The following is a 26,181-nucleotide window of genomic DNA, read 5'->3' as shown; positions in this document are numbered from 1 at the left end:
TCTCCTGCGACGAATATGAAATGACCGTCTTCATCTCTTTTGAGTAATTTTTGGTTTGAAGTCTAACTTGTTAGATATTAGGATAGCTACGCCTGCTTGCTTCTTATTTCCATTTGATTGGAAAATCTTTTCCCAACCCTTTACCCTGAGGTAATGTCTATCTTTGAAGGTTAGATGTGTTTCTTGTATGCAGCAGAAGGATGGATTCTGTCTTCGTATCCATTCTGTTAGCCTGTGTCTTTTTATAGGTGAGTTAAGACCATTAATGTTGAGGGTGAGTAAGGACCAATGATTGTTGATGCTTGTTTGATTTAGGTTTGTTGTTGGCAGTGGTATTGTGACTATATTAGTTCTGCTTTGCCCTTGGTTTCTGGTGTAGTTGGATTATCTGTTGCCTACATTTTTGTGGGCGTAGTTACCTTCCTTGGGTTAGAGTTTTCCTTCCAATACTTTCTGTAGGGCTGGATTTGTAGATAAGTATTGGGAAAATCTGGTTTTGTCATTAAATATCTTGTTTTCTCCATCTATAGTGATTGAGAGTTTTGCTGGATATAGTAGCCTAGGCTGGCATCAGTGTTCTCTTAATACTTGTAGAACATCTATCCAGGACCTTCTGGCCTTGAGGATTTCCATGGAGAAGTCAGGTGTAATTTTGATAGGTCTGCCTTTATATGTTACCTGTCCTTTTTCTTTCGCTGCTCTTAATATTCTTTCTTTATTCTGTATGCTAGGTGTTTTGATTATTATATGTCGAGGGGTCTTTTTTCTTTGGTCCAGCCTATTTGGTGTTCTTGTTTCTTGTACTTTCATGGGCATGTCCTTCTTCAGATTTGGAAAGTTTTCCTCGATGATTTTGTTGAATATGTTTTCAGCACCTTTGACCTGGGCTTCCTCACCTTTCTCTATGCCTATTATTCTTAGCTTTGCCTTTTCATGGTGTCCCACATTTCCTGGATGTTTTGTGTTAAGGATTTGTTGGATTTATGATTTTCTTTGGTCGATGAATCTATTTCTTCTAGTTTATCTTCTGCGCCTGAGATTCTCTCTTCCATCTCTTGAATTCTGTTGGTTATGCTTGTGTCCGTAGTTGCCGATTTTTTGCCCAGCTTTTCAATTTCCAGCATTCCTTCCGTTTGTGTTGCCTTTATTTTCTCTATTTCAGTTTTCAAGTCTTGAACTGTTTCCTTCACCTGCTTAATTGTTTTTTCTTGGGTTTCTGTACTTTCCTTAAGGAGTTTTTTCATTTCTTCCACTTTTTTGTTTGTTTTTTTCTCCATTTCTTTATGGGATTTTCTCACATCTTCTTTGAGGGCCTCTATCATTTTTATGATGGTAATTTTTAAATCGTTCCCTTCTGCTTCCTCTGCTTTGTTGTTGTGTTCCATTCTAGTTAGTGTAGATTCCCTAGATTCTGGTGGTGTCATGCTTGTCTTTCTGTTGTTAGGTGTTTTCTTGTATTGCCTTCTTCCCATAACTTCTTCCAGTAGGTGTTGGTAGGGTCTCTCCCTCTCTCTATGGTACTTCCCCGGTGGGCTTATGTGGGTCTGAGATTCAATATCTGTAGCTTTGTGTGGCCCAAGCTCTCTAGGAGGTTTCTCTGCAGACTGGGACCCAGGGATGGGGTCAAGGATAAGGATCCAGTAGAAGATGCCAGCAGGTACTCACAGTAGTCCCGCAGAGATAGGCGGATCTCTGGGAGGGGCCCGGGACTCCAGCAGAGGCCTGGAGGTGGGGTCAGAGACCAAGCAGGTGGAAATTATGGGTGGTCCCGCGTGGATAGTCAGGTCTCCTTTTTCAGGGTTGCTCTGAGAAGTCTCCGAAGTAGGGTGGACTGTTGGCTCCACCCTCTCCCAGTGCTCAACCAGAGCGGCAGGACCGTGGGCAGGGTAGGGCACAGGGTGGGGGGGCAGGCTCGCGGTGGGGATGGGTGGGAGTGTATCAGAGCTCCAAGGGTGCTCTTGATGGGGACAGGAGACAGGAGCATCAGGATCAGGGGCCCGACAAAATAAAATTTAAGATGAAACAAAAACCATTACATCAAAGTTCCAGAAGACAAACCAACAAAAGAAAAAGAGACCCAAGAGAAGGCACAAGCATTAGAGACCCACTCATTCCCACACTCAGGAGTCCCATTTAAATACTAAACCAAAACCATAATATATACACAGAGGACCTGGTACAGACCCATGCAGGCCTTGTGCATGCTGCTTCAGTTTCTGTGAGTTCGTATGAGCTTCACTCAATTGATTTAGAGGGCCTTGTCCTCCATCCCCTCTGGCTGTTACACCTTTCTGCTTACTTTTTCCTGGGATTCCCATTTAGAGCTATGTGTTCCAAGCTCTCTCTCTCTCTCTCTCTCTCTCTCTCTCTCTCTCTCTCTGTGTGTGTGTGTGTGTGTGTGTGTGTGTGTGTGTGTGTGTGTGTGTGATGTATGGCTGAAGTTCTACTGCAGGAGGAAGCTTCTCTGATGGTTTAATATGGGGCTTATCTATGAGCATAGAAAAATATCATTAAGAATCATTTTATTTACTTTTTTTTTCAAGACAAGTACTATTTGGTTTTACTCTAGGTCTCTGTGCTATCTACTTGCAGGTTCTTGGTCACCCTAGCAGTGTTAGGTATGGGTTCCATCTCAAGGAGTGAGCCTTAAGTCAAATCAGGTTGATTATTCCTACAAGCTTTGTGCCACCATTGTCCTAGAATACTTTTCAGTAAGGACAGCACTGTACCAGGTTTCCATACCTCCCCTGAAATGTCCCTTAGTTCTATCTTCCTTTCCCTAGTAATGAGCTTTTGGCCAGGTTAGAGTAGCTATGGCATGGGTCTCATATCCCATGAGAAAATGGTTGGTTATCCCCATAAATAGTGCCACTCATGCAGCAGTGGGTGCATCTTTCCAGGCAAGTTGGTACTATAGCATGCAAGATCCAGCCCTGGAGGAGACCATCGATGCCTTTCCTTCCCCAGGAATCTGCAAAAGAATGTTGCTAAAGCTTTATTTCCATGTGCCAAAAAGTTAGAAAAATTTGAATTAAAAGAAATAAGTAAATTTCACAGGACTGGAGAGATGGTTTAGAGGTTGAAAAAACACTGGCTGCTCCTCCAGAAGATGTGGGTTCAATTCCCAAACCCACATGGTAGTTCGCAGCTGTCTGCACCTCCAATTCCTGGAAATCTGAATCCTCACACAGACAAACATATAGAAAAAACACTAATGCCCATAAGAATAAATAGTTTTAAATGTTTTTAAAGGAAGAAAGTGTAGCCTGTCCAAAAAAGGATAGACTATGCTATGGTTAATAAAAAGAAACAGGTTGTTCAAATTGTTGCATAGCAAAGTTACATGGTGAATAGGCCTATCTCTTTCTCTCTCTCTCTCTCTCTCTCTCTCTCTCTCTCTCTCTCTCTCTCTCTGTGTGTGTGTGTGTGTGTGTGTGTGTGTGTGTGTGTGTGTGTGTAGAAATATTTTAGTAACTTAAATAATAAGTAATTAAGAAAAAGTATTGCAGAGAATAATATGCTAACATCATTAATGACTCAGATGAAAAGAGTCCACCCTACCCTGGCATTTATTGGGCAGAAAGCAGATATATAAAATTCTGCATGAATAACTGCCTTATGACCACTAAGATTTAGTCCTGTAAGTAAACATGTCTAAGTCAGCATTTAGACCAAACTAAAATAAATACAAAGCACTTTGTGTTCATGGTTTTATTATGGTAGCATTGCATGATGAAGTGTCTGAATCTCAATAGCTCACATGGGAACCAAATTGCATCCCTGGCCAGCATCTACTCTGCACACTAGCCACTAGAACAGGAGGGTAAGAAAGCTGTGTTGCTTTCTGTTATGAAAACAATATCAACCTGGAACAACTAGTAATGTCTCAGTCCTAGATAGATTGACTCTAGGCTAGGCTGAGTTGGACAGCTCTATAGATAAGGAACATTGTCAGAAGGTGTCCTCCAGATTTGAACTGGTTTCATATAAGCTCCAAATATGTTCACTCAGGGCTGAAAAGGCAATTCATGGAACTTCCTCTTCTTGGACTAAATGCTTGGCCTCATAAACCAGTTAAAATGTGTCCTTTGTCATTATTGTATAGATTCCAGTGTTCAAAGCAAGTCACTGTCACCCAGATGATTATCCATGTGAACATGCTTGTTTGTCTATTAACATGGAATTTCTAAAAATCCAAAAAGAATATGACATAGGGAAGAGATATGTTGAGGGAGCATTTCAGAGATACAGTATAGACCCATAGAGAAGACAGGATCAAAATACTTTGTAAATATGTATGAAATTTTCAAATAATAAATGATTTTTTAAACTATAGTTTCTGTATGAATCAACCTAAAAATTGATGACTATTTCTTCCTTAACTTGTGTAGAAATTTGCTAAAAATGATTAAAATACTGATAGAATGTAACATATTTTACTTAAATTGCTGCAACATGTACCTTTGTCTATGTTTGGTATCCAACTTCTTCCCTATAATTCTATTCTTTCTATGCCTGAGCATTACACAAAAACATGTTTTTGCTGTACATATTACATGTATCATCATGCGTTTATATGTATATTATATGGATTATACTTGCAACTCTTCCTTTTAATATATTTTTTCAGTGCCATATTACCATGAGGATAATGTGTATTCATGAGTATTAAGTGATTATGCATACAATTCCATAATTTGGAATATAGCAAGACATGGAGCAACCATTTCCCAGTAGTAAAATACACAGTAATGCGAAAGAGCCAACTTTTCTCAAACCTATTTAGATTTCCAGAAAGGACTCCAACCAACTCCCTGCCATCTGAAAATGAAGAACAATACTATTCAGCAAAAATCGAGAGAGTAAGAAAGTTGAACTGAAAAATCCAAATTATTAAATACATAGAGTGAACTCATCACTGAAAAGCTGCCCCTATCTTTAGAAAAGTGAGAAGCAATAAATAGATATTACCACTACATGGAAACAGAGAATGATCAAAATGGTTCCCTTTTCTCTGGGGACTTTTCATGATACACTGGCCTTCTAATAAAAGATCCAGTGAGATTCCTTAATGGGCTATTCTGTGCCTCCCTCTTTCCTTGGTCTCTGAAGACCTGGCACTATGCTTAGAGTTCTCTGAAGATGAAACTGCAACACTTCCATTAGATGGTGAGAGAGCCTTGGCCCCCAGCAACAAGGAAGTTTATATGTCACCTTACAGAAAGAAATACAGGGAGAAAGTGCTTTCCCTTTCCAGTTCAGTAGAAAATGAAAACCACACTCATGTTATGACCCCTTGATGGGAATTCTGTGCTTGTCAGGAGCAAAGTGGTTAGTAAGAAGGTAATAGGGCATTTCCAGGTAAGTTAATTTAAATTATTTATATTTATATATATTTATATTTCAAACACTTGAAAGCACTGTCTCCCTTCTGAAAGATGAGGAAGTTCATGGCAGATTTAAGGGGTAAGGGAGCAAAAATCAAAGAATCTAGGGTTTTTTTTTTTGTAATGATGAAGAAATGTGACATATGATATGGCAAATATTTTACAAATCCAGACTCATGGTTAATACTAAATAAGCATGAGTTAAATGGAAAGAATTAAAAGAAAGGAAATTTGAACTAACTGATGCTTAAGAGAAATATAAATATAGGAAAAGCCATGGTGAGGGGAGAGGGAAAAGGTAAAGACGGAGGAGGTTAAGAGTTTGTCAATAAGGGAATGTAGAAAACATGCTGTCAATAAAAGATACACTATGAACCTGCTCCCAAGACTCCATGTTGCTGGCAGCAAGATCACACTTCATTTCTAACTATTTCCTATACACATCTAAATATTCTAATACTGTGCATTTCCCCACCTTCCCCCATCCAGAATGCTCTCTGCTCCCCTAAGAGTCTGACACATTTTACTTCTTTATAATTTTCTTTGTCCCTGTACAAGAAAGTTCCCCTTCAAGTGCCCCAAACTCTTATCCATCTAGGTTACAACATTTACTAAACTTTGTACCAAGAACAACCGTGTCTTGGGTTGGTCATTCTCAACATGGCAGCACAGGGAATAATTGCATCTGCCCTAGAGAATAGGGCTGCTAGGCTCCAATGCCAGAACTTTGGGTACAGTTATCTGGGTCTAGGTATGAAAACATTTACACCTCCTAGTATTTATAAAGCATGGCAGTGCTGTGACTCACTGTGTGATTCCATTAAATATAAGTGCTTTTAGAAACAAAGTTTGTTTTAAACATTTGGCTTTGATTTTCTTAAGAGAGAGAAAGAACATTAAGTTGGTTGAAGAGGGGATCTTGGAAGTGTTGGGGATAGGAAAGAATATGATTAAAATATATTGTGTTAAAAGTTTTCAGAAAAAAATTAAGGACTTTAGATAAACAACAAGGAATTGTATCTGGTCTGGTATCATTCACAGAGATACTTAAGAAGAATGGGATTTTCATAAAGTTATATACAATAAGAATTGAATCATATGACATTTTTGAGGATAGATCAGTAACAAAAGGCACTGTAAAACTATCAAAGTTTATCATGCTGAAGGATGATCAAAATGATTAAAAATGCAGTGACCTCAGGGGACAGTAGCAGAAACTGAGACAAACATGATGAGCTGAGCCCAGATGCTACATTAGGCATCCTGCATGGTGACCATTCATGATGAGTGCAATGAACATAACTTCTAACAAGCACAATCATGACCATTGGTTAGTTGCTTTTGGGAGGTGTGGAGCAGATCAGGCGAATGTGACAAGGGTTGTGTTGTTTCTCTATGAGACTATGAAGGGGTGGAAACAAAGCACCAGAAAGTGCCCATAGTGATGTTTGGTAACCTGGCAAGGTGGAAAAATGTGATATGCAAAGAGGTGATAGTACCCCTGAATTGAAAAAAAATCTCTTGATTTCAAATTTTTGAATTATTGATGTAAAATTTGCTAGGAAAATAAACTAAGAAACCTACAGAAGCTGATTTTTAGAAAATAAGAAATGCAAAGGTGATAGAAGATGCGATTCTGTAAATATGTTTCTCATACTGGTTTAATGAATAAAGCACTGTTGGCCAATAGGAAAGCAAGATAGGCAGGACTAGAAGACAAGGAGGAAAGAGGAAGTAGTAAGGAGGAGTCAAGATGGAGAGTTTGGAGAGAACAGAACCACCATTCCTCTGCTGTCAGTAAGACCACGTGGAAATACATAGAAATGGGTTAATACTTAAGACAGAGCTAGCCGATAAGAAACAAGTATCTAGCCAACTGCATAATATCTGTCTCAGTGTGTTATTTGGGGCTGGTGTGGTGGCAGGACAAGACTGGCAGCAGAAGGAAAAAACTGTACTCTTTACTTGGAAAATAAACTAAGAAACCTACAGAAGCTTATTTTTAGAAAATAAGAAATGTAAAGGTGGTGTGATTATTCTATAAATTATTTTTAATATTGTCAGTGGCTAAGCAAGGTGAAGAGACAATCCCTGGAAGTAGGAGTCAAAAAAAAAAAGACCAAAATCTTTATTTCATTAATGACATTAATAACCTTAGACAAGATTATGACAGAAGGATTGACCAAGGGAGAGAGAAATGGCTTTTTCCTATACAAATAGCAGAAAATAAATGTGAGGAGGAAGGATGAGTGAACAAAGACTGAAAACAGAATGATCTGATGGCTGGATTTGGAAAGGAAAAAGAAGCAAATATCTGGGCAGCATAATGGAGATCTCATGCTTAGCCCACTTTTACAATCTGCAATCTATGAGCAATGAAATGCATAAAATATCCTTCATTTGACTGTGCATAATCAGTCTATGGCCTGAGCACACTGATTTACCCACAAGAAATTTCTCTCTTTTTATTGTTACATCTCATTCTGTATCCATGCTATTATTCCCATTATGTGTTTGTGTTTTTAGCTCCATAATCAATAAAAAAAACCTAGTTCATGTCATATTGATGATTTTTATGTTGAATACTTAGCCCAAACCTACTCAAATACTCTGACTAGAGATCACTTTTAGAGATTTGAAAATCTAGCAATTTAAATTTTGTGTATTTTTTAACAAAGACATTGATTTTATATGTGTTAAAATAGTAAGTGTAAGAGGCAAAGGGTGATGCTGACAAAGTACTTTACTTGTAAAAGTTAATTTGAGTCAGATAACTATATAAAAAGCAAAGAGATCTTTTCTAATTTTATAAAAGCAACAACAGCAACAAATAAGAGGAAAAGTAAAATAATTGTGGAGAAACTCAGGTTCTGCCATGTGAATCAAAAAAACAATGTATCTATGGATATTTGAAAGACTATGCAGAAAAATATGTAAATGTCTGTGTCTACTTCACATGGGATGTTATAAATATCCTGACAGATGTAGTTTGCTTAAATGACAGTGTCAGAACATTCACAGATTCACAAAGTCTTGTCAGAAAGTCACAAAACTACCCCATGTTTTAGCAGTTGGCTTCTAGTATAACAAAGGAGTTCAAAAAGCATGACCAGATGAATCCTCCATCCCATCTTGTTTGTGCAGGATCTATAGATTATCCTCGGCAACTCTCTGGAAAGTTCTGGTCTTCATCAGAATGAACTGTTTTCAATGTCCGCTTATCAGGAAGTCAATGTCCCTTCTAAATGCATCCCAAGTTGTGCTTTCCCTAACATGTTTGAAATATTGATGGTAGTATTATTTGTTTTGCCAAAAATATCCTGGTTTTGATCCTCTCTTCCCTCCCTTATTACATATTCTGCAGTAAAGATTAGCTTCTTGTTAGAAGTACAAGGGAAGCACAGATGCATTCTTAATGCAGAGTGATGCTACTCCTTGTAAGAACCTCCTGGCTGCATCAGCTGAAAAAGTTTCTGAGTTTCACTTCCTAACATAATACTGAATTTCCCAACTCATGTGTACTCATGAGCAGAGATTATAGGCTCACATTGAATGTCTGTGCTTTTGAAAAAAAAAAAAAGTAGATGTAATGGACAAAGTGGGAGATAGAAAATAATAGGTAATATAGAGATTGCTATTCTCTTTTTTAAAGAAAGGCCACCAAAGCATAAGAAACTTACTTGAATACAATGTCTTACATAGACTTATTTTTCTTTTCCTCTTTTTTATTCATTATAGAAAGTAATGGGTTTCATCTTTACATTTTCATATGCCAAGTTTTTTTTTTAACTTTTATTCACCCACAACCACCCTTTCTATTCCTCCCCCATTTCTGGTCCCCTGTCTTCCCAAATAGTAGCCTTGCACTTTCTCCTCATGTATATTCCATCACCCCCAAAGTTGTTATTAGTGGAATGTGGTATTGTTGCGATTACTATGTAGATTGTTCAAACATCCCTGGAAGGACAATACTTACAAATTCATGATGAAAACTGAGGAATGAGTGAGTATTTGTAGGGGAGCAAATGGGTTAATTTGAAGTAAATATGAATGATTAAATATATAGGGGTCTACATTCTACATATTAAGGACAGTTATAGTGGAAAAGAGAGTATTACTTCAAGGTATTATCCAGAAAGTACATATATAGACAATTCAAAACATGAGGGGAGGCAGGTGCTTCATAGTAGCCCTATAGAGATCCATGTCTTCCATATTTTATCCACCAAGCAGAGGCCCCAGGGAGAGAAAGGATGTAACAACCAGAGACATCTCTGAAAAAGGATAGCATGTAAAATTAAAATATTTCAAATAACAGTTCCCCTAGCAGTTCAGCCTTCCTGGAACAAGGAGTGAATAAGTGGGCCCATGCCTCCTCCTTTCATCCTATATATACAAAGCATTCAAATAAAAATATTGTGAGATTCCATCAGGTTGTCTCAGCCTTCATCTAAGAATAAAAATGTTTCTCTTATTACTATTGAGGACTTCAGAAAATTTTTAAGTTTATTTTTTTATTTATTTAGTGTGTGTGTGTGTGTGTGTGTGTGTGTGTGTGTGTGTGTGTGTATAGGTCAGGAACAACTTTGTGGCATCATTTCTCTGTTTCCACCATTATATGGGCTCCAAGAATCTAAAAGAGGTCATCAAGTTTGGAGAGCAAGCACTGTACATTCTAAGTCATCTCACCATCTTGGGGCCTTTTTTTTTTTTTTTTTTTTAAGCATAGGACTATTGAGCTGCTCAAGGTTACATAAAGGTCTTTTGTACATCCTTTGTACTGAAATCCAAGCTCCATAAAAAATTGCATATGCAAACAATGGACGGTCTTAGAGATGGAACTGAAGATGGGCTGTGGATTTCATGACTGTAAGAAGGCATTATGACATTTTCCTCAAGCTCCCAAATCAACAAACAATTGGAACCAAAACAGTAATGTAACTAACACCCATGTCTCATTGGCAGGTATTTCAACTATTAACCGGTTTCTACCATGTTAATGTTCAACCACTCCAGCTCCATGACTTTCACTCTGATGGGCGTGCCTGGTTTAGAGTCACAACACTTGTGGCTCTCTGTTCCATTTTCCTCCATGTTCTTAGCTATCCTCATAGGCAATGGTGCTATACTTTTCCTGGTTGTCACAGAGCCTACACTTCACACACCAATGTACCTGCTCCTGGCCCTGCTGATGGTGGCTGACCTTACCTCTACTCTAGCTCTTGTGCCCAAGGTCCTGTGCCTCTTTTGGTTTGATGATCGAGACATAGCTGCGCATGCATGTTTCACGCAGATGTTTTTCATCCATGGCGCTTCAGTGGTACGATCAACCCTACTTGTTGCAATGTCCTTTGACCGCTTTGTGGCTGTATGTAAGCCATTACGCTACAACACAATTCTGAGCCATTCTCTAGTTGGACGCCTAGGACTGGTGGCACTTGCCAAGGGTGTGATCCTTATCCTGCCCATGCCTCTTCTACTTCAAAGGCTGACATTCTGTCACATGGTCATTCCTCACACATACTGTGATCACATGGCTGTGGTAAAAATGGCCTGTAGTAACACCAGACCCAATCGAATTTATGGGCTCTTCGTGATCTTGCTTGTAGTGGGACTTGATCTGCTTCTAATTGGCTTCTCATATGCCCTCATCCTGCAGGCTGTGGTACGCCTCAACACTCGAATTGCTACCTTCAAAGCCCTCAACACCTGCTCAGCTCACATCTTTGTCATCCTCATCACTTATGTACCTGCTCTATTTTCATCTATCACCCACCGCATTGGCCGCAACATTCCACCTCATGCTCACATTATTCTTGCCAATCTCTACCTTTTAGTTCCTTCAATGTTCAACCCAATTATATATGGTATAAAAATGAAGGATATACGAGGCAAGGTGACCAAATGCTTGTGCCGATGAGCTTCAGAGAATGTGAATCCCAGTAATAATCCATCAACTAAATGAATGAAGAAAATATCTGACAAGACCTTTGACAACATCCAAGTCCCAGTACTATCTCCAGATAAACTGTGCAAAGTATGGAAAGAGTACACCACAAAGGACTAGTCTCTCTCCATTTTTTTTTATGTGTTCATCCTCAAGTTCTGTTTATTGCTAATTTATATTTGCATTTTAAAAGGATCCTGGTGTGCCTGTTTATGACAACTGCTCAGGAACTAAAGAATAGTTATTCAGTTCATTGTGAGTTTTTAATTTGATAATGATGTAGAATTTTCCCAAGACTAATCAGATTATTATACATATGTATACAAATGTATACATATGATGTGTGTAGTCTAAATTTGTAGACTATATAAATATATAATTTGAATTGTGTTTGTTGTAAAGTAAGGCAAGTCTAGATCCATAATTCAAAAATAATCCTGTGAGAGGGAGCTCTACCCTAAGAAAAATACACACGAGGTGGAAACTACTTGTTCCTACCATGGCATCAGCATTATTCACACATAGTGGCTTAGGTCATGACAAAGGTCAGCTTACATTATTGTGATGAAGTATAATTCTGTTACTATATTTCAAAACATTGTATAGATAAAATTTCTGATAATAGTTCAGTGTAAAAAAGGCAATTATAAAATGTTATGTCTAAAACAAGGTGCACAAAATGAAAGTATGAAATGTAAGGGTAACATTTAATCATTATCTTAGTATAAAATTAAACAGATGTTATCATCATTGAGCTTCAAGTGGGAGGAAAGGTCTTACATTTTTGAACTCCAATTTCAGCATATGGTATTATGCTTGAAATTTTAAAATGGATAATTATGAATGAGACTTTTGTACTCTTTATCTCTAGCCATCACATGTAGAATACCTATATTTTTTTCTTAGAGTAGGGCGGTCTATAAATTCTTTCCTTTTCTTTTTTTGATAATTTTTTAAATTTAAATTTGCAACAAGTTTGTTTTACAAGTCAATCCCAGTTCCTTCATCCTCCCATCTTCCCCTATTACCCCCAACAAACCCCAGCCAATCCCCTTTCTGCTCCCCAGGGAGGGTGAAGCCTTCCATAGGGAGTCTTCAAAGTCTGTCATATCATTTGGAGCAGGGCCTAGGCCCTACCTCATATGTCTAGACTGAGGAAGTATCCCTCTATGTGAAATAGGCTCCCAAAGTCCATTCATGTACTAGGAATAAATACTGATCCATTACCAGAGGACCCATAGACAATCTAGTCCTCCTAACTAACACCCACATTCGGGTAGTATGAGTTGGTCCTATGCTGGTTTCCCAGCTATCAGACTGGAGTTCATGAGCACCTCCTTGTTCGAGTCGGCAGGTTCTGAATGTTTCTCCAGCCTGGTCTTGACCCCTTTGCTCATCACTCCTCCATCTCTGCAAATGGATTCCAAGATTTTGGCTCTGTGTTTAGAAGTGAGTGTCTGTTTTTGCTTCTATCAGCTACTAGATGAAAGCTCTAGGATGGCATATAAGGCAGTTATCAATATCATTATTAGCAAAGGGCATTTAAGGTAGCCTCTGAACTATTGCTTAGATTGTTAGTTGGGGTCATCCTTGTAGATCTCTGGACATTTCTGGAACCTATAATGGTTCCGTCTATTATAGTATCTCTTTTCTTGCTTTCCTCTATTCTTTCCCTGACTCAATCTTCTTGCTCCCTCATGCCCACCTCTCCCCTCCTTTCCCTCCTAACTCCCTCACCCCTCACCCCATGCTCCCAATTTGCTTGGGAGGTCTTGTCCCTTTCCCATTCTCCAGGGGACCATGTATGTCTCTCTTAGGGTCCTCCTTGTTTCTCAGATTTTCTGGTGGTGTGGATTGTAGGCTGGTAATCCTTTGCTCTATGTCTAAAATCCATATATGAGTGAGTACATACTCTGTTTGTCTTTTTGTGACTGGGTTACCTCACTCAGGATGGTTTCTTCTAGTCCCATCAAGTTGCCTCTGAATTACAAAATTCCATTGTTGTTTTTTCCCCACTGAGTAGTTCTCCATTGTGTAAATGTACCACATTTTCTCCATTCTTCAGTTGAGGGCATTCAGGTTGCTTACAGGTTCTGGCTATTACAAATAATGCTGCTATGAACACAGTTGAACACATGTCCTTGTTGTTTGAATGTGCATCTTTGGGGTATGTGCCTAAGAGTGGAATTACTGGATCTTGAGGTAGACTGATTCCCATTTTCCTGAGGAACTGACATACTGATTTCCAAAGTGGCTGTGAAAGTTTGCACTCCCACCAGCAGTTAGAGGAGTATACCCTTTTCTCCATATCCTGTCCAGCAGAAACTGTCATTGATGTTTTTTGATTTTAGCTATTCTGACAGAAGTAAGATGATTTATCAGAGTTGCTTTGATTTGCATTTCCCTTATGGCTAAGAATGTTGAGCACTTTCTTAAGTGTCTTTCAGCCATTTTAGATTCCTCTTTTGAGAATCCTCTACTTAGTTCTGTGCCCCACTTTTTAATTAGATTATTTGGTGCTTTGGTAACTAATTTCTTAAGTTCTTTGTATATTTTAGAAATTAGCCCTCTGTCAGATGTGGGGTTGGTGAAGATCTTTTCCCATTCTGTGGGCTGCCATTTTGTTTGTTAACTGTGTCCTTTGCCTTACAGAATCTTTTTCAATTTCAGCAAGTCCCATTTATTAATTATTGATCTCAGTGTCTGTGCTGCTAGTGTTGTGTTCAGGAAGCAGTCTCCTGTACCAATTTATTCAAGGGTACCTCCCACTTTCTCTTCTAAGAGGTTCAGTGTGGCTGGATTTATGTTGAGGTCTTTGATCCATTTGAACTTAAGTTTTGTGCATGGCAATAGACATGGATCTATCTGCAGTTTTCTACCAGTCTATAAATTCTAATAGCAATTTCAACTCTTTTAGGCTAAAGCAGAAAAGCCTTTCTGTATGAACAGTTTTACCCTGGATTTCATTTGGTTCTGTCTAGATTGAGAAGATGCCTAAAACAAAACATATATGCATTTTCCACATAATATCTGAAAGAAACCACTAATCAGTCTGTTAAAAACAGAATCCAATTCGCTCATAACAAAAACATATATTTGTGGAGTGTTTTGGGGGGAATGTTGTCATTGGAGGAAACTAGCATTATTATTGGTCTATGGTGGCTTCTTTAAGTTTTATTTCCTGTTGAAGTTTCATGCATGTAGAGAGGATTTGAACCTGATGCTTTCAGCAACCATAATGATCAACATGGCAGAGTACAGACTAAGAAAATTCATGATTGCTTCATGATCTCATTATCCCCAAGTCTAATCTCATTATGAAGTATCATAGAATGCAATTATATTATAGGAGCAAAATTTTGAGCAAGTATGCCAATATACTCAGTAATAAGAAACTCTAACAAAAGGTCAGGGCAACAGCTAAAGTTAGAACATTTCTCAATTAATGGAAGACGACATTTTCTATCTTTTTATTTCCACTGATTATAGTAGAGTAGTTCTCTTAGTTACCACAGGCATTTCATATATATATATTGTTTCATTTATAAATAAAGCTTACAATAATATACCTTTCATATTAACTTTAAAAGATGTGGCTTCTTTGTACCTTCCCCACAGTCATATAGACAATGAACTGTTAAGCCTGCACTCAGATGATGGTCCATCTGACTGTATCCTCCTCTTCAGTTGTTCCTGTTTGTAGAGCACAAGGACTGAAAAAAGTCATGAAGCAAGACTAAGTGAAATATGTAATAAGAAAGCCCTCAATCTCAAGAAACAGAGCAACAATTATGTGACTACCTCATGTCCAATAACAAAATTTAATTTAAACTCTACCTTGGTTGAAGTATAAACAGTTGCAAAGTATTTGGAGAAACAAATACCTTTCTTTTTCTATCATACTTACCCTGTATTCTGAAAGCCTAGATACACCTCCATCCCATTTTTACTCTTCTGAAATTCATTACATATTCAGGCAATTTATTGTACCCAGTGGGCCTGCTCAAGTTTAATCACCATGTATCATGATGAACTCCTGGCTTTATAACTTCATAGTTTGGACTGTATAAACTGGCAGGTCTGAAAAAATCCAGCTCATTATAGAGAATTCAGGAAGGATGACTATCTATCATCACTGAAAAAAGAAGTTATCTCAACTGGGCAGGGTGGGGCTACATGAAGTAGTTACTCAAAAGCCAAGAGCTGGGCAAGAACATGGCAAATGAAATTAGGATCTGCTTTCCACAGATACTTATCTTTCAGTGTAAAAAGCAACAACAACAACAAAAACAAAGCATAATTTTCTATTCATGTCATATAGCATTGTGTATATTTTTTGTTCTAAGCACTTTAATAAGATAATAAATAGTGGCTGAAAATGTTTTACCTAAAATAAGGCAACATAGAACACCTAACTTTTTCTCATGAAGCATTTGAAAACTGGAAATCTGATGTTAATTTGGTAGGTGCTTTTTCATAAGGTTTAGTATTCTTGTCAACTGAAACAAAAGTCTTCTTAAGACTTGAGTGGAGCTGAAGAATCCAGTTCTAATAACAAATCCTAGATAAATGCTGACTGGAGACCTCAGCTTTTGGCACAGACATCTTTCCATGTGGCTACTGTGCAACCCATGCTGAGGACTCTAGTTTCCCCAAAAGTGAATGGATTAAAAGAAAGACAACCTAGAACCAGAAATGATACAGTACCATCTCTGCCATAGTCTGGTCTCTATACAGACTAGCCCTGACATAGTGTGCTGCAGGATTGAAAGAGCTTGGCTTCTAGGAAGAGTTCGATCAGCCTGGTGGCTGCTTATTTCAGTGTCTGTTTTCAAGTGTTTTATCCTAGCAAAAGGCAAATGCAGCAGGTAGCATACCTTCACCCTAAATCTCCAGAATTTCTCACTGGGTTAATTCCTCTGGGACTTGTCATTAGTTCCTTTGTGTTTTCTCTCATGGGTGAAACATGGATTTAAATGTATGTACATACACATACATTTATGTCATGCACACAGGACATGAAAATAAAAAGGGAATAGTAAGTTGGGATAAAAGGGCTTAAAGCTATTGGAGAATGTGATGGGGAGAAAGAAAGAGAAGTATCACATATTCTATTTCATGTTCAGAATCTATATTTAGATTTTGTGTACATATGGCATGAAAGCAAAATAGAATATATCTGGGGTGAGCAGTTGAAGGGAGATGGTGGAATGAGTAAAAGAACATGCAAAAATGTCATAATTAATGAAACTTACTGTTTTGTACACTGAAGTAATTACAGCATAATTTTTCAAATGCAAAATAAAATAATTGGAATCACTCCACGTGTTAATTAATGTTGGGCTGGTTGAAGACATATATGAATTAATAGCAATTGACTGCAGGTGCAAGACCTGGACAGGCTACCAAGTTTGTGACAATTTTTTAAACCAGCTCTGAGATACTAACACATGCTATAACGGCTCCAGTATTCATCTGGGAGATGTACAGATCCAACATGTTTTATAGTAAAAAGTTTATGTTGTATTTGATCTTTTTAGTGTTCAGTCAAAAACAGCTGCATTAAGAAAGAAAAAAAAATAAGCTGGGCATGGGGACACACACCTTTAATCCTAGCACTTAGGAGGCAGAGACAGGCAGATCTCTGTGAGGTCAAGGCCAGTCTGATCTACAAAAGTTTTTAGACAACCAAGGCTACACACAGAGAAACCCTGTTTCAACAAAGCAAACAAAAAAAGAGGAAAAATTTTCTCGCGTAGTGCTGTCTCCACATATTTACTCTTTAGCAGTACTTATCTGTGCAAACAGTGAATGAATGATCTGTATAACAGAATCCTCATGTGGTTCTTCTAAGCAACAAAACCCTAGAAATAAATATATATCAATAAGTGACTACATAAACTATGTTTGTAGACACACAACAGGATTCTCTAAAGCAATGGTTCTCAAACTCCATCTCCAAAATTAGTTACATTGCAATTCATAACCATAGCAAAATTACAGTTATGGAGTAGCAACAAAAATAATTTTATGGTTGAGGTTCACTACAGCATGAGGAAGTTTGCATCATTAGGAAGCTTGAGAACTACTACTCTATTGCTTTGAAATAACTAATTAGAAAATAACTAATAATAACTAATTAGAGATACAGTTACTAATAATAAATAACTAATTAGATATATGTGCACTGGTATGGAATAGTCACAAGAGTTGTAATCAAATAAACAACCCAAACTTCAATATACTCCCTGTAGTGGGAAGTCCTGCAGAGCTTTGCAGCTAGTTTGATTCCAGAGTGTTATGTTAGCACCTGGCTTTGATCTGCCTTTTGTGACTGCTACCCTTTGTGTCCACTATCTTCTGTTTAAATTATATAAATCTATCTGTTTCCTAAAAGGTTCAAAGCCTATGCAAAACTTGGTTATGGGAGGACTCAGAAAAGTGAGATGTCCCATGACTGGGAATTGCTTTGGCATCTGTCTCTTTGGGGAGCTTCAAATAAGAGGTTTTGGTATGCAAAAACTGACTTGCTAAGGTGTAAATTGTATATCAATAAAAAAAGCAACAGTCAGTCAGTCAGTTCACCAGAAGCTGACTCCCCTGAAAAGGCTAAAAATTATCCTAAAGTGAACCTGTTTCTTACACAGACCAGTATGAACCAAACACTTGATACAACAATTCCCATTTGTGTAAACTGTAAAGAGTAATTCAGTCCTAACCAAAGATAATATTGGCTTCATGATAAATCTTTTTTCAGAGAAAACATTTAAAATGACTCTCTCATGCCAAGGATATGCTTTTCTTAAATTCACATTTAGTCATTTACTAAAATTCAAAATATTCTGCCATAGTGAGACAAGATGTCACATCTTCTCAGACGTCAATGATTCACTTCTAGTTTTTACATTTTTTTTTTAAGATTATCTAAGCAACACTTCTGGTTATATTAAATTTACAAATAATCTTTTAAAATATACAAAAACAAAATTGAATGATTTTACCATTAACATTATATTTGAGGATGTGGCAGACAATTCATATGAAATTAAATGAGGAGGCTTTCTACAAATTATAATCTTTTCCACTTACCACTTTTCAAACCATTGCTTAGGCTTTATCTGATTGAATTCCAGGGTGTTTGAATAAATCAAACTGGCATTGCCAGGAAAATAAGCTGCTTTTGAGACAGCTCTGTTGTATTATAACTAATATCAACAGTCCCCAATTAATATCAAAATCTTCTACACATTGGTGAAGATTTTATTTTTTGGTCCTAAGAAATGAGTAGTGTTTTACTCTTCATTCCTATTATATGAAATATATTATTTACTTCCTTTAATTCTATAATATTCAATGTATGTCTTCTAAATGAGGTGTCACCTTATAGCTCAGGGAACTCCACCGATGAGGAAACAGAAGGAATAAGGAAGACAGTGGAGATGGAGAATACCAGGAGGAAAAGGTCCTCTAAAACAACTGAACAAAGCTCATATACATTCAGAGACTGAAGCAGTACTCACAGTCACCAGGACCTATGTGCATATATTATAGTTTTCATGGCCCTTTGTTACTACAACTTCCTTGGTCCTCTGCATATATACTACAGCTTTCAGGTTAGTATTTTTGTGGCACTCCTGAATGTGTAAACCAGTGCATCTCTGATTCTTGTACCGTCTTGTAGGGCTCTTTTGTTTTTTTGTTGGGTTTTATTTTTTGATATGATGATTTTGTTTTATCTTATTTATGTGATTTTGGTTTTTTTAAAGATGAATGCGGCCCCTTAAGAAAAAAATCATATATTATTAGCATTTTAAATTCTTGGTCTATCAAATCAATAAAAATTTCTTTCAATCACACACACAAAAAAAAAAACATATTTGACTTACATTGTAGCTTGCTCATATATCAGATAAAAAATTCAGTTTTTCACAGAACTAGTATGTGTGTGTATATACATATAGCTAAAGGAGGCTTTTATAGTAAATAGTCTAGCACATTTGACTGCCTTATCAAATATACATATTTCTTTGTAGCAATGTAATGGGGAATAATAATCATAACTTTTTTTACTCTTTGCATAAAAACTAAGACTCAGAAAGATGTAAAGATTGAGAACTATGTTACCTGTAGAAAATATTTCTAGAATTGTTTTATGTATTTTGTTTGTTTCCTAAAGAACACCTTCTAAAGCAGCCTGGATGAACTAGAGTTGTGGGTTCTAAATTTTTTAACAAAGATAAATGACTTTTTATTAAAAAGTAGAAATTTGTTTTAGTCTGTGGGGCTGAATATGAATTTACACCATTTTAATCTCAGCACTGGGAAGACAGAGGCACATGAATCTCTCAGTTTGAGTCCAGCCAGGTATACATAGCAAGCTTGACACTAGTCAAATATGTAGTGAGACCCTGTCTCAACAGAAAGCAAAAACAAAACAGATGGGGAAAGCCCATGGAATGGACTGGCTATTAACCCCAGAATAAATCTTGGGTCTGTACTCAGTCTATGGATATTTATGTAAGAACATGATTTCATAGTGATTTCCAGTGTAAAACTGGATTTCTCAGCTTTGACTCTTAAGACACTCTCAGAGTAATCCCTTCACAAGAGGCTCTTCTTGGAGCTGCAGAGATGGCTCAGCAGGTAAGAGCCCTGGCTGCTCTTCCCAATAATCTGGGTTTGATTCCCAGCACCAACATTATAGAACACAACTGTCTATCACTCCAGTTCTAGGGCTTATGGCACCCTCACACTGACTTACATGCAAACAAAATACCAATTCACATGAAATAAAAATAGTTAAATTTTAAAAACAGTTCTTTTAAAAAGAAAGAACAAAGCCTTCTCACATGTTGGATTTGGTGGTAAGAACAAAAGCATTTGACTTCAGACATTTTTACTAGAATGCAATAAATTAAAACCTATATCAACTTTTTCATTCTAAGAGTTTCCCAATATATTACATTTCCTCTGAAGTTTTTCTGGAAATCTGAGTTTGTGTCCAATATACAGACTCAAAAAGAAGCAGTCAGTTCTGCCATCCAAGTGTTAGTTCAAGTCTGGGATAATAAAACATTAACTATAAATTCATCTTCAAACTTCCTTGACCCTTTCCACTCCTCTCAAACAGCTTTTCTATATTCCAACTTTCTCTCCACTGCACAAATACACACACGAAATCCTGCACCCAGTTTGACTGTATGTGCCTTGGCAAAGTATTATTATATGTTATGTTATGTTATATTTGTTGTATTATTTGGCCACCTGTTGAGAATAAGCAAGTTACAGTTTCTTTGTGATAGTCTGTATGAAAATGTTCCACACTCTTTCACATGGATTCAGTATATAGTGGCATCCAAAGTGCTTTTACATATGTTACCACAAGTACTTTGTTCAACACTTTTAGATAGTCAGAACAGATATCATTACATTATTCTATAGGGGATAATTACACTGCCTTTGAGTTACTGAAACCAAGAATTTCTCCGCTGTCTCTGCTTCTCTATCCAAGAATAAATACTATGGCTGCTAACCTGACATTTTAATATATTTCTACCATTAGTCAGTTTCTCCTAGACACTTAACCATTGCTTCCTAATACTCACAATCTCTAGATTATCAAACAACTTTGTGACTGTGAGAAAAAATTACAGGATCCTTCATCCTGTATAAGTATTTGGTTACTTTGTCCCGAAATTCCTTGGTTTTCACACCATAAATAATAGGATTGAGCATTGGTGGTACAAGGAAATAGAGGTTTCCAAGAATGGTGTGGACATGAGATGGAATGCCTCTTCCAAAGCGGTGAGTTAGGAAAGAGAAAAGGCAAGGGGTGTAGGAGACTAGCATGACACAGATATGTGTGGTACAGGTGTTCACTGCTTTGTGGTGGGCCTCCTTGGAAGAGAGATGCATGATAGCTCGTATTATTAGCACATAAGATGAGGCAATAGCTGAGATGTCTATCCCAACCACCAACAAGGCTACAACCAGACCATATACCCGGTTGACTGTGGTATCCACACATACCATCTTTACCACAGCCATGTGCTCACAGTAGGTAGTAGGGATGACATGATGGGCATGAAAGGGCTTACGTTGGAGGAGAATAGGCATGGGGAGAATAAAAAGGATTGCTCGTACCAAGCTCAATAGGGCAATAAGTCCAATACGACTATTGGAAAGGATGGTGGAATAACGCAAGGGCTTGCAGATAGCCACATAACGGTCAAAGGCCATGGTCATCAGGATAGATGATTGCATGGCTGATATGGAGTGGATGAAGAACATCTGGACCAAGCAGCCTTCGTAGCTTATCTCACTCTGTCCAAACCAGAATATGCAGAGAACCTTGGGAATGGTGGTTGTAGACATCCCCAAGTCTGTGACAGCCAATAGGAAAAGAAGCAGGAACATGGGCTTGTGCAGGGAGCGCTCCGTGGAGATGGTGAGAAGAATGGTGCAGTTCCCCATCACAGTGATGAAGTACATGGAGGAGAAGGGGATGGATATCCATCTGTGCTTGTCTTCCATTCCAGGAATGCCTTGAAGAATGAAGAAGGAAGGGTGGCCAGTGCTGTTACAAGGCATCATGATGGCACCCTGGTTAAATACCTGGAAGGAGCAACAAAGAAACTACCTGGGCTTAAATTTTTAAAAAGTCAGGTGTTTAAAAAGGGGGAAATGGGCAGGGCATTGGTGGTGCGTGCCTTTATTCCTAGCACTCAGGAAGCAGAGGCAGGCAGATCTCTGTGAGTTTGAGGACAGCCTGGTCTGCAGAGCTAGTTCCAGGACAGCCTCCAAAGCAATACAGAGAAACAAAAAGGGGGGAAGTAGAATATTAAAATACACAAAACAAACTGAAATAATAACAGTATGTATAGTGATATGCAGTAACAATGTAGTGTTAATATGACCACATCAGTGTCTGAGAGAATGTATGCTGTGAGAAATGCTTTTAATAAAGAAAAAGTATTGATGATTCAGTGTTAAAACATTATTAAATGGATAGATACATTGTCACTAAGAATAACTTAAAGCGTGTCAGAAAATGAACAAAAATGCAAAGAAAAAGAAATAGATATTTACTTCCAGAAACAATCAGAAAAAATGCACAAGACAAAATATAATTTCCGAATACTTCAAAATTCTACATCTGAGAGTTAAAGAATGTTCATTTCTAGCAGGCGTGAGAGGTTTCATGTGTGCAAGAGATAATTTGGCAGTGGTAATGAAGATAGAGCTCGGTGAGCATGCTGTGTAATGCATTGTGAGTGTAAAGCTTACTCTCACCTACACCCTCTTACCTGTATGTGAGGCCGTGAGAACCTGGGCAGCTGGTCTCAGCCGTCGCCAGCAAGTATTTTGAGGTGCATGTGTACATGCATATGGAGGTATATTTTAAGAAGCATCCACACCCATCACCCTGCATTTCTTCACTCTCCTCTCAGTCTGTGGCATGCCTCTTTAAGCCACTTAAGAAGAGGCCCCCAAGGTCTCTAAAATTAGCTCCTTGACAAATCCACCCTGCAGTCACCATAGCTATCATAGGTAAAACTGACCCTGGAGATTGACTGAACTCCCAGAAGTTAAAGCTGGTCGATCTCAGGGATTCTGGAAATGCTTAGTCTTGATTAAAGAAAGAGTGATCAAAGTTAACAATGAGTCAGTGAATGAACAGTGAAAGAAACTGTGCAGTATGTTTGTGTCTAAACATTGTTAGTCTCAAGGAAGAAAATTTTAACTCTTTCCACGACTAAGATAGATTTGGTGGAGACCATACTAAATAAAATAAGACACATACAGGAGAAAAAAAACAAACAACTATTTCATGGTCTTAATTGTATGTAGAATCTGGGGGGAAAACATACAAAATTCAGACAGAAAATAAAATGATACTTACTGTGAAGCCAGGTCTGAGGAGGAAGTGGGGGAAGTTTGCCACGGAACAGATACATCAGATAGGAATTGCAAAGCCCCAGCTACCGGTGAGAGCTGGAGTTGATGCAGTACACTGTGTTCAAGACTTTTTGAATTATAGCTTCTTTTGACCATGGGAAGGAAAAATGAGTAAGATGATAGGATGGATTCATTTGTTCCTTATACTATTCAACAAAATCAGGAAAACTCAACAAAAGCTGGACTCCATTAAATTCTGATGAAGTCCTGCTTGCAGAAAGATGACAATAAGAGATGATTGTCAGGAATATTGAAACAAGGGCACAGAAAGGGGACTGGAGTTGATGTTTCTCTGATTTCTTTTTCAGTCCCTTTATCATCTGTATATAATAGGACTACTGATTTTTTTTTTTTTTGAGGTAATCTTATATCCTGCCACTTTGCTGGAGGTGTTTATCAGCTGTAGGAGTTCCCTGGTAGAGTTTTTCGGGTCACTTATGTAAACTATCACACCATCTACAAATAGAGTTTTACTTCTTCCTTTTCAGTTTGTATCCCCTTTGATACCTTTTTGTTTTCTTATTGCTCTAGCTAGAACTTCAAGTACAATATTGAAGAGATATGGAGAGAATGGGAAGCCTTGTCTTGTTCCTGATTTCAGAGGAATCTCATTGAGTTTCTCTCCATTTAGTTTGATATTGGCTGTTGGTTTGCTGCATATTGTTTTAATTATGATTAGATATGTTCCTGTTATCCTTGAGCTCTCCAAGACCTTAATCATGAGAGGACGTTGGATTTTGTCAAAGACTTTTTCAGCATCTAATGAGATGATCATGTGGCTTTTCTTTTTCAGTTTGTTTATATAGCAGATTACATTGATGGATTTTTATATGTTAAACCATCCCTGCATCCCTAGGATGAAGCCTACTTGGCCTAGAAACATGGGGGAGGGCTGGACCCTGCTCCAAATGATATGACAGACTTTGAAGATTCCCCATGGAAGGCCTCATCCTCCCTGAGGAGCAGAAAGGGGATGGGATGGGGTTGGTGGAGGGAACAGGAGAGCATGGGAGGGTACAGGAACTGGGATTGATATGTAAAACAAGCATATTTCAAATTTAAATTTAAAGAAGTATAAACACACACACACACACACACACACCTTCATCATATACCATGGCAGCTGTAGTTTCTTCAGCAGAAAGTAATGGTTTTCATAACATTCAGAAATCCTGATTTCTGTCATGGATCTCCTGTATGTTACAAGATGATCCTGACAAGTAACAGTGGCAGGTAGGGGTTAATGACAGGCAGCAACCAAATGAATCTTTTCTCCTAGTTCTGTTTTCCCACATTTACATCTGTAGACCCACCATACCTGCAAAGATAACTCCTTAAACAGAAAATCTTGTGTTATAGGCCAGGAGACTCTAGCCTCTTTAGAAACAAACCAACTTAACTTAGTTTTTTGAATAATTACAATAAGGATAAAAACCCAAGCCTAGTTCCTCCTTACATCTTGTATTCCAAACATTTGTGAAATTCTTGACAAAAAAAATGGGCACATAGTAGACATATAATTGGCATACAATATGAATCTGATAAATCAAAATGCAGATGAATATTAAATAAATAAACTCATTTATAAATAAACTAAAAGTATATCCTAGTTCTTGAGTTATCATTCATTTTAGATATCTAAATGCTTACAACACAACTACTATGAAGGTTATTCCTTCTTAAATGATTTTATAACACTCAGTGTAAAGCCAAAAAAAAATGTCAGTGCATGCCAAAGTATAACTTCCATGCTACTTTTTTTTCTCCTCAATCTGACTATTCTCATGATTTCCAGGATTTTAAATCCTGGAAGGGCTCTTTAGCACAGGACTTGTACATCCTTTCTCTTATACCCTCCCTGCTGTAAGGACAGCAAGATTATACCTCCATCTGATCCACCCATTCTCCGACTTTCCCTGTCACATCAGAGGCTAGCACAGGGGATACCATTTGCATCTCATTATAATTTCTCCCATACTCAGGTATGTTCCTTTTGGGTAGACAGCTGAGCCTCAGTATATCTTTTTTTAAATTTTTATTTATTATTTTTTTCTTATTTTACATATTGATCCCAGTTCCCTCTCCCGCCCATCTGCCCATGCCCCCCCCCAAATCCTCCATCCCATCCCCCATCCATTACCCAGGGAAGGTGAGGCCATCCATGAAGGATCATCAAAATCTGTCAAGTTCTTTGGGGTAGGGTCTAGGCCCTCTTCCCCCAACCCTGGCCCCTGTGTCTTCAGGCTAAGGAAGTATCACTTCACAGGGAATGAGCTCCTGAAATCTGTTCATGCACTAGGGACACATCCTGGTTCCACTGTGTCAGAGGTCCCATAGACTGCCCAGGTTTCCTAACTGAGGCCCATGTTCAGTGGGTCTGGGCAAGTCCTATGCTGGTTTCTCAGCTATCAGGCTAGGGTGCATGAGCTCCCCCTTGTTCCAGTCAGCTGTTTCTGTGGGTTTCTTCAGCCTGTTCTTGACACCTTTGTTCATCACTCCTCCCTCTCTGCAACTGGATTCCAGGATTTGGCTCAGTGTTCAGCTGTGGGTGTCTGCCTCTGCTTCTGTTAGCTACTGGATGAAGGCTCTATGGTGGCATATGAGGTAGTCATCAATCTCACTATCAGGGAAGAGCATTTAAATTAGTTACGGGTCATCCTTGTAGGTCTCTGGACATTTCCCTGGTGCCAGATTTCTCAAAAAACCTATAATGGCTCCCTCTATTATGGTATCTCTTATCTTGCTCTCCTCTGTCCTTCCCCTGACTCAATCTTCCAGCTCCCTCATGTCCTTCTCTCCCCTTTCCCTTCTCCTAACTCCCTCTCTACTCCCACCCTGTTCCCATTTGCTCAGATCTTGTCCCTTTCCCCTTTTGTGGGGGACCATGTA

At 38.1% G+C, this 26,181-nt stretch overlaps 2 protein-coding genes across 2 annotated transcripts; one reads left to right on the top strand and one right to left on the bottom strand.

The window, feature by feature from the left end:
* Positions 1–10,380: 10,380 nt before the first annotated feature.
* Positions 10,381–11,307, top strand: LOC127227669 (olfactory receptor 52P1). The gene has a single exon (XM_051192024.1). It carries the CDS (start codon positions 10,381–10,383, stop codon positions 11,305–11,307), a length of 927 nt encoding a protein of 308 aa, XP_051047981.1.
* Positions 11,308–20,952: 9,645 nt separating this feature from the next.
* On the bottom strand, positions 20,953–21,970 carry LOC127227668 (olfactory receptor 52D1). Its single transcript, XM_051192023.1, has one exon. It carries the CDS (start codon positions 21,925–21,927, stop codon positions 20,953–20,955), a length of 975 nt encoding a protein of 324 aa, XP_051047980.1. The 5' UTR covers positions 21,928–21,970.
* Positions 21,971–26,181: the final 4,211 nt, after the last annotated feature.

This window comes from Phodopus roborovskii, unplaced genomic scaffold, assembly GCF_943737965.1.
Source record: "Phodopus roborovskii unplaced genomic scaffold, PHOROB, whole genome shotgun sequence".
In the NCBI taxonomy this organism is placed as follows: domain Eukaryota; kingdom Metazoa; phylum Chordata; class Mammalia; order Rodentia; family Cricetidae; genus Phodopus; species Phodopus roborovskii.
Note: the sequence above shows the minus strand (reverse complement) of the source record. Positions and strands in the feature narration are given on the sequence as shown.